This window comes from Equus asinus, chromosome 4 (genome assembly GCF_041296235.1).
Source record: "Equus asinus isolate D_3611 breed Donkey chromosome 4, EquAss-T2T_v2, whole genome shotgun sequence".
Classification (NCBI taxonomy): domain Eukaryota; kingdom Metazoa; phylum Chordata; class Mammalia; order Perissodactyla; family Equidae; genus Equus; species Equus asinus.
This window is the reverse complement of record NC_091793.1, coordinates 123,506,541-123,521,543: the sequence shown is the minus strand read 5'-3', so window position 1 is coordinate 123,521,543 and position 15,003 is coordinate 123,506,541. Positions and strand designations below refer to the sequence as shown.

The following is a 15,003-nucleotide window of genomic DNA, read 5'->3' as shown; positions in this document are numbered from 1 at the left end:
GATAAAAACTATCAACTTTGAAGAGCGTATTAGCTTAGTTAAAAATACGCATATGAGATTTCTTACCACAAAGAAATTGCTTCAGCTTTACTTGGTGTCTTTAGACACATAATAGATGGCAAACATGCATGTTTCTCAGCTTTTATGTAATTAAACTTTAATTTTGTAATAAAGCTCCCATTGATAGCTTTTGTGAAAAACCAATTTCAGTCAAAAACAGAAAACTTTAATATTCTATAAGTTTATCTAACTGGAAATTTTCATATTAAGCCTATCTAACTGGAAATTTTAATATTAAGCCATGAGAGTTATCTATCATCTCCTGAAGACATTTCCTAACTATCCTTCACTCCTATTTTGATGTCTATTTCAAATAAACAACGTCTGCTGGGGAGAGAATTAATAAGGCAAAGACTATCAAAATGCATGGGTCATCTTTACTAGCTGTTTTCATAAAACAGTAAGAATGATAGAGAAGCTGAAGTATTGACTCATTAATTTTCAACCATTGTTTAGATAATAACGTAGATCTGAATCTCATTCAGTCTTAAATGACAACTTACTTTAGTAAAATCAATGCTGAATCCTCCTTGACAAAATCCCTGTCCATCAGCATCAATATTTTCTAAAATAAAAAGATTGGAAACATACACAAACCCAGAAACAAACAAACAACACAAAACAAAACATGAGAAAAATCTGATATCACTGTAATCATAAGAAAGTGCACTCGTTTCGGGGGGTGCTCATTCACTCAGGCCCTTAATGAGCTATTATCACGTTCTAAAAATGGCAGCATGCATGTCGATCAGCACCATTTTCTTAGATATGGCAACAGAGACAGATTAAAGTAGCTATACCAGTCACCAGAGAACAGAAAGATCCCCCCAGATGGTGGGTTTCAAACTGATTTTTAACTACAACCCACAGCAAGATTATATTTTGCATCACAGCCCACCAATCCAACATACACACATTATGTGTGTGTGTAATAGATAAAACAAAATTTAACAAAACAGTATCACTATTATTATGCACAATATATTATGATATATTCTGCTTTATTATATTTAATTCCTTTTTTTAAAGTTACTGGTTATGACCCACTATTTTGATTTCATAAAACAATGATGAGTTGCGATCTGTGAGTTAACTCCAATTTGAAATTCCTATTTCATACTATTATTACCCCACGATTGCTAGGTCTTTGCCAAGCTATTATGAATATTAAAGAGATACACACATCCCTAATACATTTCCTATACAAACAATTTATAGCCAATAACAACAATAAAATATCTACGAAAAACATAATGGGGAATTTCAGGTGATGGTTAGACCCTCACTTAACGTTCTGCAAAGCGCAAAATCTGAAACTGGCCTCACAATATATTCAGCACTGGGGTCGACAAAAGTGAACATCTTTCAACATGACACTTTCAAGTATTTCCCACATGATAACAGGCTCAATACTTTTTTATTCTTTTGTAGTTACTCCTTTTTTTTGTAGTCCTCACAAAAAGAGACAATTCCTTGACACTTAGCCAATTAATTTACATTAACTCTAATCATGAGTAATACTGTACCCAGAATAGAGGGATGGAGGGACCTGAAGACTCTCCCTTCTTTTACTTTAAGGATAACAAGGAACAATGGGAAACACTACTCTTCAGTTATCAAGGAATTCTTGTAACCAATGTTACAATATATAAATAACTAAGCTATAGTATTACTGTATTTGCCACCCAAATACAGGAACCAAAAATATTTTTAGTCATAAAGACAACTTGCAATAATTTTTTCAAATACTCCCACCAAAAATTTTGAACCCATTTTAAAAACCTGGGAACTGCCCCAAGATTACACATTTAACATCTAAGTTTAGAATCTCCTTTAGAAAATAGCCTCAAGAGTGTAATGCTACCCCAATGTAAATTTTTCTAACCAAGAGGGAGTGGGAAAATGTGGGGCTGGGGTTTCCAGTGTCTAGTGAATCATACTAAGGAATTCCGCTCTGACCTCAAGCCAGCCGTTTATTTTCTTTATTCAAGTTGCATCTGGGGAATTATTCCAGGCTATTTATAAAGACATCCTTTTTTGATTACCATACTGTACAATTATCTGCTTTACTTGGTTTCCCAGAACATCCAGCTAGAAAGCATGGCTGCCTTTTAAATTCTTCTTAACAGGTACATACTAAACTGAGTGTTTACGCCAACATAAAGAAATTTATGTTGACTATAACCTATTTCAGGGAAGGCTTTTGTTTTTATTTCTACAATTAATATCTCTCTCATTCGTTAAGCCTGACGATATTATAAATAATACTATTGATTATGATAGTAAGAGCAACTACTATTTATTAAGCTCTTGCTATGAGTCAAGTACTGTACTAAAGCATTTTCTGTGGCATTATCTAAGACCTTTACAGCAATCCTATGAGAGATACTATCATTATTCACAATTTACAGATAAGGAAACTCAAGCTCACAGATATTAAGTAACTTGACCACAATCAACCAGCTAGTAAATAAAAGAGCGTGGATCTGAGCCTAGGCCTGTCTAGTACCACTAGCCTGTACTACCTCAAATCAAGGATGCATTTATAATTCCCTGAGTAGTGAACAAGAGGAAGGAAAAGCCAACTAGAAACCATAATAGAAAAATCTGTGTACAAATAACATCATCCTGAGAAAGCAAACAGAAAGAACAAAAGACTCAGTCTGAGCACGGAGTTGAAAGCGTATTTAAGTCATATGATTTGTGGCTCAGGCACTTTGAGAACAGAAAGACATTTGGCCTATTGTGTAACGCCAAGAATGGTCACAGATACAGTTCTGAAAAGCCAAAAGCAAACATCATCAGTAAGAAGGTAAGTGTGTCACAGACAGTGAAGTTCTGTGCCCAGGGTGTCCACACAGGTCGTGTTAAAAGCAAAAGCAAACAAACAAATGAACAATGACAACAAAAAACTCCACAAACTACCACCACCAAAACAAGCAGAGTTAGCAACATAGCCTTACAAAACTGGCATCCCATGGAAAAATCAATCATTAAATTTACTGAAGTATGAAGAAGATACAAAATGCTAAAATTGTACCGCTGAAGTCTTTTGCCCAAATCAGTGTTCTGCCAATGACGAAAGACAGGCCCAGAGTGGTTAAGTGCATCACCCACAGCCACACGCTCGCTGTCGGCAGAATGTGAGAACATGACCCAGGTTCTCAGATTCCCACCCCTGAGTGTTTCTCCCCTCGGTAGGCTGCCCCTCGTAATTTCGGCCTACAGGTAGCTTAATATTTCAAAGGTGGAGCCAAAAAGCATGGACAACGATCAAGGGATACTGAAAGCCAGATTTATTAGGAGGAAAGGCATTCACTTTGCTTTTTTGAAGATGTTCTTTGTGCTTTTTCTAAGATCCGAGGTTGTGTTATTTAGATCAGAGCTAGATCTAAATACAGGGTTAGAAAGTATACAGAATATATTTTAGACACAGCCACTAGACAGTCTCTGTGGCAGCTGCTCAACTCTCCCTTCACAGACAACACGTAAACAAATGGTGTGGCTGTGTTCCAATAAAACTTTATTTACAAAAACAGGCTCAGCTCACACAGGCCAGTTTCCTGACCTGATTCAGATGTGAAAGATTTTAGAAAACAAAGTTTAAAACGATTTTATAACTTCCATGCCTGAACCAAGTAAGTGAAAGCATTATGTAACAGATACATCACGCAAACCTCAATGCCTTAATCCTTTAAATAGATGCTGAGAAAAGAGCCGGTCATTACTAAAGAGGCAAAATGACAAAAACTACTAGCCTGACAGGGCAGTATATCCACAAGGGATCATCAACACAATGCTTGCTTTCAGGAGGGTTCTGTGTACTCTCACACATCAAAAATTATCCAAACTTGTACTGTGAAAACAGGAAGTTTTCTTTGTAGAAAAGCTGTGCTTAATACAGAGGCAAGTGAAATGGAAAACTCCATTGTTAGTAATACAGAAGAAAGGTTCCTTTGGAGTAAGACAGACCTGAGTCCAAATCCTCATTAGACCACTCACTACCACAGGATGTAGGAAAAGAAAATGACTTCAACTGTCTGAATCTCTGTTCCCACATCTATCATACGAGATAAGGGGGATTTTACATGTGTGTCCACTGTATAAACGACAGCCAACCTGGTATAGGAGAGTTAGCTCATTCTTCATAGCCATAAAATTACCTTCTCATGATAGGCACATTTTTTATAACAGAGAAATTAAAAATACACATTAATCCTCATATTTTCCATATACCACCAAAGACAACAGCACTATGACCCAAATACCAACAGATGACACCGAGCACTGAGGACAAAGCTGCCAACCTCCTCCACCCTGCGTAGGGTGTGCTTCCTGACCTATCCTAATAAACACTGTGGTTCTGGCTAGGGAACATTCTTTGGATGTTTACCTCTCACTTACAGCAAGGAGGGTCAAGGTGCTGAGCTAAGAAATAAGTGTCTGATGAAATCATTTGCAGTTTCTCAGAGGTTCAATTGTTTACAGTTTTGAGGATTTACTCAGTTCCTTTGACCTGGTATCACAAGTTGCCTAACACAGGAGGAAAGAGCCTAGCAGTAAGAGCCTTACCCAATGTTGTGCTTTTGCTGCTTTCTCTCTACTAAACTATCTGGTGACCAGTGGAACATAAAAAGTAATGGCATAAAAAGTGTTTCCGGTATAAACACAACACTGCATTTCAATAAGCTGTTTTTATGTTTCTGGAATAAAGAGGATCTGGAGTGGTGGCCAATTCCACAAAGGTGGGGAGGCAGAAGAACCGGAATCTCCAAGGGGAAAAGGACGCACAGAGTTTGGAAAAGCACAATCAAAATGATAAGCGCTCAAAATCATCTTTAGTCTCAATATCAATTTCATCTGAAATTTCAAATAATATCAGAGAACAGTGTGAGATCTTTTGGATGACGAAAAGAAGCAGCAGCTTGGTAACAGATTGACAAAGAAACTCTGATTAAAAGCAGGGAAATTCAGAAGCAGACTCCTGAGCTTAATGTTTCACCTTCCTATATAAACTCTGGTTGTTTAAGACATCATTTTTAATTTTTAACATCATTATTAATATAAATCTGTAGTTCCCAAACTTCAGTATCCATAAAATTACCTTGGAGAGCTTATTGAAAATGCAGGCATCCGGGCCCAACCTAGACCTACTGAATCACAATCTTTAGTTGTGGGGGTCCCACATCTCTGTTACAGAAGCTGAGTGAAGAATCTTTTGACTAATAGGGGCTAAAAATACAGGTTCCCAAACCATATATTAGTTACTACTAACCAAGGAAGATGAAAATTAGTTCTTAGGGAGACAAGATTAACTTGTTGACTGTACATTCATAATTTCTTTACATTAATAGGATTGTTTTCATTTTGCTGTCATCGAACATCACAATATGTCTACCAATTTAACACACACACACGTTTTTTAACAAAGTAGGCTTCCCGGCCCTCTTCTGAAAAGCTGGTACAACTTCCCGTACATACTTGATCTGCATGGAGCATACTCAACAGTCTTTGCTCCATCTTGAAGAAAGCACGTTCCAACCGGCTCTCTTTCCTGTTTCATTTCCGTCCTCCAGTGGTAGAGTGGGGCACAGGCCTGAGATCAAAGGAGCAGTCCATGACACAGAAATTCTCTGAAAAATTAGGGTTTCAGACAATCTATACTACCTCAACGTAACATCACTTTCTAAGCATTAATAAAAATGAATCAAACCTATCCTATACCTTAAATTCCCTATCACTAAGGAATGGATAAAGTAACGATTTAAAAAGACGTGCTTTTCTCATATTCTTTGGAAGGCCATATTTGTAGTCTAGATTTTTCTTTCAAAATAGTTAGCAAAGTTATTATTTCGGGTAGCATTCTTCTCGATGTTATGTGCCAAGCTGAAGGTCACAGACCGAATCAACATTCTAACGAAATAACACTCTAATGCTTGTAGAATATACCCCTAAATTATAAAGCATATTTTAAGTAAGAAGACAGTAAAAGAATTTGCAGTGCTTACTTTATTTACTTTCTGAATAAACTATGACCTTTTTGTCTTCCGAGTTACAGATTTCAACACCATGCATAAGGAGTAGAATAATGCATGTTTTCAGAGCATAGTAATCTACCAAAAGTGTAACAAATTAATTTGCTGGAAAAAAGTTCAATGAATTTTCTATAATACTTTTGAAGCAAAACGTTAACACAACCACTGCAGACATCAACATTGGGTCATTTTATACCTACCCTGAAAAAGCAGAAAGTCAGTAATCGTAGTTACTTCTCTCCACGTACTTGATGTTCCAGAGTGGATTATTTGCTACGTCTGCTTATTTCTGCTCCTTTGTACCTCTTTCTGCCTAGAATGCCCCCACTCTCAACCCTACCCTTCATCTCCAATTGCTAAAATCTGATACATCCTTTAAAGCTCCGCTGAAATTTCACTTCCTAAACAAATCTTTTCCTGATGCCCCACAATCAAATGAAAAAAAAGACAGTAATAAAGACTATGCAGGTAATTAAAATAGGGAAGGTTCTCTAAGGAAATGACATTAAAGCTGAAATCAGAATGACAAGGAGCTAGCCAAGTGAAAATCAACAAGATGAGCATAACATTGGCAGAGGAACACGACCACAAAGGTCCTAACTTAAACGACTTGGCATGTGGAGGGAATAACAAGACTAGTGCAGCTTAAGTACATAAAATGGAGAGAGATGATGCCAAAGAGACAGCAGCCAGAGACCTGATCACAGAGATGCTATAAAAGTCTGGATGAGCATGTGATTTTTCTTCTAAGAGTGATGAAAAGCTGCTTGACTGTTTTAATCAAGAAGGTGAAATGCTCTGGATCACTCTGGTCCTTCTATGGAGAATGGATTGTAGTTGGGCAAGAGAGGAAGCAGAGAGATGACAAGACCCACTGCATTGGCCCAGGTGAGTAATGATGGTGGCTGGGTACAGGACAGAAATAGTGGAGATGATGTATTGACGGACAGGGGATACATTCCGAAGGCTGGAGGTGGAATTGGCAGGGCTCGCTGGTGGATGGGGTAGAGAGTCATGCCTCTAAATAAGCTGGGCAAGTTTTGTATGGAAGCAGTTATTTTTGTGTTTTTTTCCTTTTTGACGGACAACAACAAGAGTTCTATTTTGGCCATGTTCATTATGAGTAATATGTGAAATATCCAAATGGAGATGCCAAATAGGTAGTTTGGAAATACGATTTTAAAGATCCAAGGAGAATTAAGAGCGAGAGATACAGATTTGGGGATTACGACATACAGATTGTATTAACAGCCACGGGACAGGACAGGAGCAGCTGGTAAAAGGTGTGGTTAGAGAAGAGTAGGGGCTCAGAACAAAGCTCAGGGACACCCCAACACTTAGAAATTGGGCAGAAAGAGGAGCCCCTAAAAGAGACTGCAAAGAAGTAGCCAGCGAGATGGGAGAAAACCAGTAACATATAGTGTCCCAGAAGCCAAAGGAAGAAAAGGATCTCAAAAAGAATGGTCAACTGACCTTGGTGAATGGTGCTGAGGGGGCAAGAAAGATAAGAATAAGGACCAGTGGATTTCAGTGACCTGAAAGTCAAGAGTGACCTTGGCCGTGCTGACCTGAGTCTGACTGGAATGGCTGGGAAGAGAATGTGAAGTGAAGAAGTGGAGATGATGACTATAGAGAACACTTTCAAAAAGTCTCTGAAAAGGAGAGCAAAGGAATGGGCCAGAGCAGAAGGGAAGATGAGGCAAAGGGAAGGTGGTTTTATTTTTAAGGAGAGGAGGTACTAGGGTGTTTGATTAATTAAAGGCACACTATTCCTAAACCAGTCTGGATGGAAACAAACTGCTGGGAACCACCAAGAGGGGCTGGGAAAACAGACAATGTAGGAAGGAAGGTGGAAAATCACAGAAGCCAAGTCTGTGAAGGGCAAGAGAGATGGCACCCTGAGATGGGTGGCCTTTGACCAGAGCCATCTTATCTCATCACACCCTGTGGCCCTGAGCACAAGGAGTTTTACTATCAGTTTTCAAACATAAAACTTCCTCTGTTTCCACACAAACTGACTGAACTCACCTATGAGTAAATATCCAAAAGACTTACCAAAATTTTATCCTGTTTTGATCTCACAGATGCTCCAAACCACTGGTGGGACTTAAACTCCAATGGATCATCCTTGGCATAATCTCTATTGCCTAAAAAAAATATTGTGAGGGGTGAGAAATAAAATATATATTCTTAGTACAACTGAGTATATTTCAATCCAGTCAGGTTTACAAACAGCGTGCCTTTGATTAATCAAATGCCAGACTGGCTATTTATCTCATACTTTATATGCATCAGGGACTTTCAACTAATCAGAAAAAATAAAATACAGGATGATCTAGAAGTGTCTCAGGGTTAATAACATCAATTATCATAATGCAGATGTGAAAAAGTAACAGTAAGTGAAGTGTTCCAATTGCTAAATTGTAAGATCATTAACTATTAAACAAAGACTTGATATGAAACAAATACTTATAAAATAATTAACTATTAAACAAATTGATTCAACAAATATGATTACCTTCTGTACTCCCAAACCTTCTTTCTATGGCATAAAGAGATCTATGAAAATGAAAGGCTATGAAACCCCTTTGTAGAACACCTGTAGTAAAAGATTAAGATGTGGGCCAACGACACTATAACACAAGAGTTAGAATCCAGGAGACATGAGTCAGCCGGTAGGAAAAAGAATTAGATTTGGCACACTACATGCAAACATTCATTTTTCAGCCCACATTATTGAAAAAATTATTTCCGATCACCAGGCACTAAGGTAAAGCACTGTAGATTTTTTTTTAAAAAAGACCAGGGGCCAAGCCCCGTGGCCAAGTGGTTCAGTTCACATGCTCCACTTGGGCAGCCCAGGGTTTCGCCGGTTCAGATCCTGGGCGCAGACCTAGCACCACTCATCAAGCCACGCTGAGGAGGCGTCCCACATAGCAGAACTAGAGGGACCTACAACTAGAATATACAACTATGTACTGGGGGGCTTTGGGGAGAAGAAGAAGAAGGAAAAAAAAAAAAGACAGGGCCTAGCCTGGTTGCCGAGTGCTTAATGTTTCATCATGTGCTCCGCTTCAGCAGCCTAGGTTTGCACGTTCGGATCCCGGGCACAGACCTACACATGGCCCATCAAGCCATGCTGTGGCAGCAGCCCACATACAAAACAGAGGAAGACTGGCACAGATGTTAGCTCAATGACGATCTTCCTCAAGCAATAAGAAGAAGATTGGCAATAGATGTTAGCTCAGGGCCAATCTTCCTCACTAAAAAAGGAAGTCAACTCATTAAAAAACAAACAAATGAAAGAAGAGTGGATATGAGCTCTCCATGTTTTCTCTCTCCCATCCCTGAGGCTAGAATAGATGGTGGAATTGCTTGATGGAAGCAGCCTCAGTCCAATTTTCTAAACCACAAGAACAGCCAAATGATCCACATGATGATGACATGAGAAAAAATCATCCTTTTTTGAAGTGAGTAAGATTTGGGGTTTTGTTTGTAAATAAAGCATGTTGTTACTAAAGTATAGTCTAGCACAGTCTGAGTAACATATATTCTAAAGACATAATGCTATTTCCAGAAGGGCCTGACCTACAACTACAAAGAAGCTTAGGGGCCCCTGGAAAACTTCAGTTCAATTGATAGTTTTTCAAGGATTTTAACTATAAAATTTATGGTTACACATTAACAGGATTTTTTTTTTTTTTTTTATTCCACTGCAAGCTAACTGTGTTCTCTTACACAGTTAACTGTGTTCTCAACACAGGGTTGCCGGCTTTCTATTCTATTCCTTTCTACCAAGGAAATGAGGGCATTTTCCCCCTTACATTAATCAAGGAGGAGAAATGCAGCATGACTGCGAAAGAAACAGCTGGTGCTTGGAAGATTGACTTCTACTCACTGTCCCTTGAGATCACAGCATCACGATAAACGCAAGTAATCTTAGCCCGAGGGAACTGAGTTTATGAGCTAACTGGATCTGAGAAGTCCAACATTCTCACAACCGCTACTTCCTGCTTCTGCTTTCATTTAAAACAAAGCCTTTTGAGCAAGACCGTAAACATGACCAAGCGGAAGGAATCTTTTCTATATGAGAGGAAATCACAGGTTGAACAGAAGTACCACATCAGAGAGGTTCAAATTAAGGTTCCCTGTATTTTCTCTTAATCTCTAAAACTTCAAAAACAAAATGATACAGAACCAACATCGCTCTATTCTTGCCAATACAAGTATTCCTGTCTACAAGACACCTCATATGGAATCCTCAAAAATGTCAATGTCACGAAAGACAAAAAAAGTAGGGAACGTTCAAGATTCAAAGAGAACAGAGACACAGCAACCCAAGGCAGGATGGAATCTTTGATGGAATCTTTTTGCGTCTAAATACTTTTTTTATGCTACAAAGGACTTCATTAGCATACTTGTGGAAATTTAAATATGGACTGTAGAGTAGGTAACAGTATCTTCATAATGACACTTTTCTCATCTGTGATTATAGTACCATGATTATGTAAGGGAAGGTCCTAGTTCTAGAGACACGTGCTGACATATTTAGGGGTTAAGGGTCACAATGTCTGCAACAATGGGTGAGTCTAGGTGAAGGGTCCAGTGTTGTTCATTGTATTACAGCTCCAAATTTTCTTTCAGTTTGAAAATTTTCAAAGTAAAACTACAGCAACCAACAAGTACATGTAATATGTACCATAAGGCCAAAACAGGCTATCTTCTACTTCCTTTTACTTGAACTCCTTATTGTATTTATTCTGATTAGACAACGTTACAAAACAGATTAAAATATGAGACATAAAATAAAGCCATATGTAAAGAGGAATCTAAATACCACACTCTCACCATAAAGAAATGACCTCTGCTAACATTTTGGTGTCTATCTTAAAGACCTATTTCATGAATACATGAATATCCTTCTATACGAAAAGATATTTTACAGCCAATATTTAAAAAGACATTAAAGTTATTATTATACATAAATGTATGTACCTTTTTTCCCCCTAAGAATATGTCATAAAGGTAGACCTACAGCATTATTTTCATTGTTGTGTAGTACATCATTATATAGCCATATAGTAGTTTACTTAACCAATCCCCTTATCTCCTTCAGTTTCAAATTTAGAAATATTTCTATTTTGCTTTAAGAGGCCTACAGTTTCCCTCAAAGTCACATTACTTCCTCTTCCGATATACCTAAGAATCTCAGCATTAAAGCTACTGTTAGGTTCTGAGACAGGCTCATTGCTAAATTAAAATGATAAACCCTCCAGAAAATGAGGTGTAAGACAGAATATTATTCTAACGGATATATTTTTAACAGGCTCCAAGATAGAACTATTTTTATATCTAAGAGCTCCCTTACCCTCAGTTCCCCATCCCCTAAACAAGTCATGCTCATTCCCACCTGCAGGCCTTTGCGCCCAAGGCCCTCTAACCTGAAAAACCTTCTTTCTTCCATTCTTGATTCAAATCCTACCTGAAAATTCAGTTGAAGTTGTCCACTTATGACCCTAACTCATGAGGAAATGGTAGTCTGCCCCTAACTACCATTAGTCTCTTATCTAACACAAGAGACAGTTATGGGAACAAGTCATTACGGCGGAGATATGGGTAGAGGATGGGTAAAGAGCATCGAGAAAACAGTGCAGAGGACAAGGGAGGGAATGCTTTCTTGGCCAAGAAAAAAAGCCTGGCAAAGAGAGGAAAGAGTGCGTATTCTTGATTTCTCTTTAGAGGATTATGAGTTGTTCACTGTGACTAGAGAGAAGGGTGAGGAGAGGAGCGGCTGTCAAGAGCTTTTCTGCCCTGCTAAGAATGGGCTTCATGGGGTTTTTGAATTGCCCTCTACACAAAACAATTTTTCTTTAATTATATTCCTGAAAGGTTGAAGATAACTTTCCTCTTCGTAAAATCTTATCCAGTTCTCTTCCTCTCACTTCAAAAAATTGTCTCTATGAATTTGTTTTCCTGAATAAACTGACTTTTCTCTAAATTTGCATGTGATGGCAAGGATGGTGCTCTGCTCTGTCAAGTGGCATATGGTTCTCATCGCTACCATGTTCTATTTCCTATGTTAAAAAAAGCAGTGAAAACATCTCCTGCCACAATGATTATGATATCTGCCTTTATGGACATCAGGTTTAGCTTAAGCTAGAAAATGTCATGGAAAATAAGCACAAATTTTACAATTTTTTTTTTTTTTGGTTTTATTTTCATCATCAAGTATTGTGGAGCACAAAAACCCATAGTTCTTTCCATATGGCAAGCTATTTACCAACAGTATGTAATGAGGATGAAGGAGCACCAGCCACATGTGAAAAAACATCAGGCAACATGGCTCTTTTTGATAAAAAAGTACATTTGAAAAACCTGGAGCTTTATTAAAACTTAGATATGCCCCAAAACAATTGCCATGTCTTAAAGCATCACATGATTAAAGGTGTTCTCAATTACTTTACCAAACAAAAGAAGTCCAATATATTCGGGTACAATGCATTGGCATACACAGGCATTGAAAACTTTGCCAACAGTTTTCAAGAAAATATGTATCACCCACTGCTTTGAATGTCTTCTGCTTTGACAGGATCATAACCTCAAATTACCATCTTTTCAAGAAGTTTACTCAATAGGAAGTTCTTCTTTACCAATCAGAACTTTTTTCCCAGAGACCAAGCCTTAAAACACTAGATTCCACATCAGGCAGAAGTTTCACTGGGAGGAAGTGTGAATAGAGGTGGGTGGGGAGAAAGAAAATGAAGCATGCTCTCCAAACAGACTGACAAGAAGTTCATTCACGACCTGGCTGAAACCGGCAGCTAATCTGGGCGCATGAGGGAAGTAAATATTTTGAGTCACAGCCCTGAAGTCATCACTTGAGTGATCCCGGAACTCCACAGGCTGTTTTGGACCACGCCACCAGCTTTGAAAGGGAAACCGGATACAGACAACTGTAGAAATTCCGGTGCTGGAGGAAATGCCTCCTCAGGCAACAATCAAGAACGAACAAGGATTTCTGTCTACAATTCTGTAAAACACCTTGGAATATTGGCTCTGATCTCCCAAATAAATTAAAGGGAAAAAGAATATCTCACAGTAAAGACAAGAACAAATTAATCTGCATTATTTAAATTAACATAAGACTCTACACTATCACTTTCAAAACTAGAGAAAATGTTGCTAAAGAAGCTTGACGTCAATTAGCAAGTAAATCACTAGACTTGGAAATTTAACGTCTATTTTTCTCGGCTTTTAAATTTATCGATTGCACTTTATGAGACTCCCATTGATGAGGATTTTTAGGCTGCTTAATTTTAAAATGGCTTATGATGAGGATTTTTAGGCTGGTTAGTTTTAAAACTACAGATGAGATTCAGGCTCCAAGGAGTGGAATTTGTTTGCCCCTTTGTTGGGAAACATTTACATTTCTAAGGGAAACCTCTATCTGTAAAAGGTGCCTCCCTCTCTGTACCAGGAAGAAGAAGAGAGATGACCTTATCCCTAGAAGCTCTTAATGGGGAAGGCAAGAACTTAAGTTGGTTGCTGTCTGGCAATCTCATGTAACTGGTTTAGGGTGGTGGCTTCTGACCTTTACTTAATCCGATTTGATTCTTGTCTAAAAGTCATGGGATCACCCAACGACCAGACCCCACCTGCACTGATACCATTTTAACTTTTTTTCATGTTCTTTCCTTTGTCTTGTAAAGACATGATTCACATACCCATGCCTTATAAAATTAGCCCTAACCCTCAACTCGGGGCAGCAGCAGGAGCTCTGACTGCCCGTGGGTCCTGTCCCCACGCACCAGCTCTGCCTGCCCATGGGTCCTGTCCCCATGCCAGCGGGGGCAGCAGAGGCAGCAGCAGCAGAAGCTCTGACTGCCCATGGGTCCTGTCCCCATGCTACACTATTCTCTAAATAAAAGAGCACTACTGCCAGATCTTGAGAGTCTAAGAAATCTTTCTTTCGACTGCTCGGCTCACCGACCCCGCATCACCATGATTGAATACTTGAGGATAGAAACATATTGAGCAGAGCAAATTGTCCTAGCTTTAGACTCTGCGAACTCTTCTCATTTCTTCCCATCTCCTTGGAGTGTTTCAAAAGACAGTGTCAAACATTCAACTTGCTGGAGAATTACAGGGGATGCTTTTTTTTAAGACAAAGTTATCTTATTACCCTAAAACTAAATTTTTTGTTTCTTCTTTCATGCCTAAAGACTATCCTTTGGAGCAACAATATTATGTCACCTTTTTGAAAAGGCCAAAGTCAAGAAGAATAGCACAGCATCAGAAAAGCAAGACAGTAAACTTCTACTTGGAAATTACCTGTGTTTTTAGAGATTTGGTTTCCATTAATTCCTATATGACTATGAATGATGAAATGATTTAGGTCCTCAGAGAGCTTATTTTTTGCCCAAAAAGTAGCTATTAAAATAATGTAATATACAGCATGGTGACTACAGTTAATAATACTGCATTGCATATTTGAAAGTTGATAGAGAAGATCTTAAAAGTTCTCATTACAAGAAAAAAAATTCTGCAACTATGTCTGGTGACAGATGTTAACTAGACTTATTGTGGTGACCATTTTGCAATATACACAAATATTGAATCATTATGTTGTACAATTGAATAAAAAAACAAAACAAAACAACACTGCCCTCCATTCATCCTTTAATAGAACAGACAATTTGCAGGATTCCTTAAGCAGCTTTTTACCTCAAACATCACTTTTGTTCAGCTGCACTTCCTAGAACAAATTTGCCTGAAAGAAAAATCTCTCAATATTGCTTATTTATATGAAAATTAACAGGTCAGAGAAAGAAACTCTCTTTGATCTTCATTTAAGTAAATGAATCGTGGGTATCTCCTATGTCTAAATGCAAGGAGTATAGCAGTAAAT

The 15,003-nt window shown here is 38.2% G+C and overlaps 1 protein-coding gene across 2 annotated transcripts in view; it reads right to left on the bottom strand.

Moving 5' to 3' along the window:
- Positions 1–15,003, bottom strand: part of ITGAV (integrin subunit alpha V) — an 86,678-nt gene that overhangs the window by 47,186 nt on the left and 24,489 nt on the right. For both annotated transcript variants that reach the window (XM_070508224.1, XM_070508223.1), the window contains exons 3-5: positions 8,151–8,242; positions 5,542–5,656; positions 564–625 (exon numbers count right to left, since the gene is read on the bottom strand). In XM_070508224.1, the coding sequence (XP_070364325.1) occupies positions 564–625; positions 5,542–5,656; positions 8,151–8,242 (269 nt within the window). The remainder of the gene's footprint in view (positions 1–563; positions 626–5,541; positions 5,657–8,150; positions 8,243–15,003) is intronic.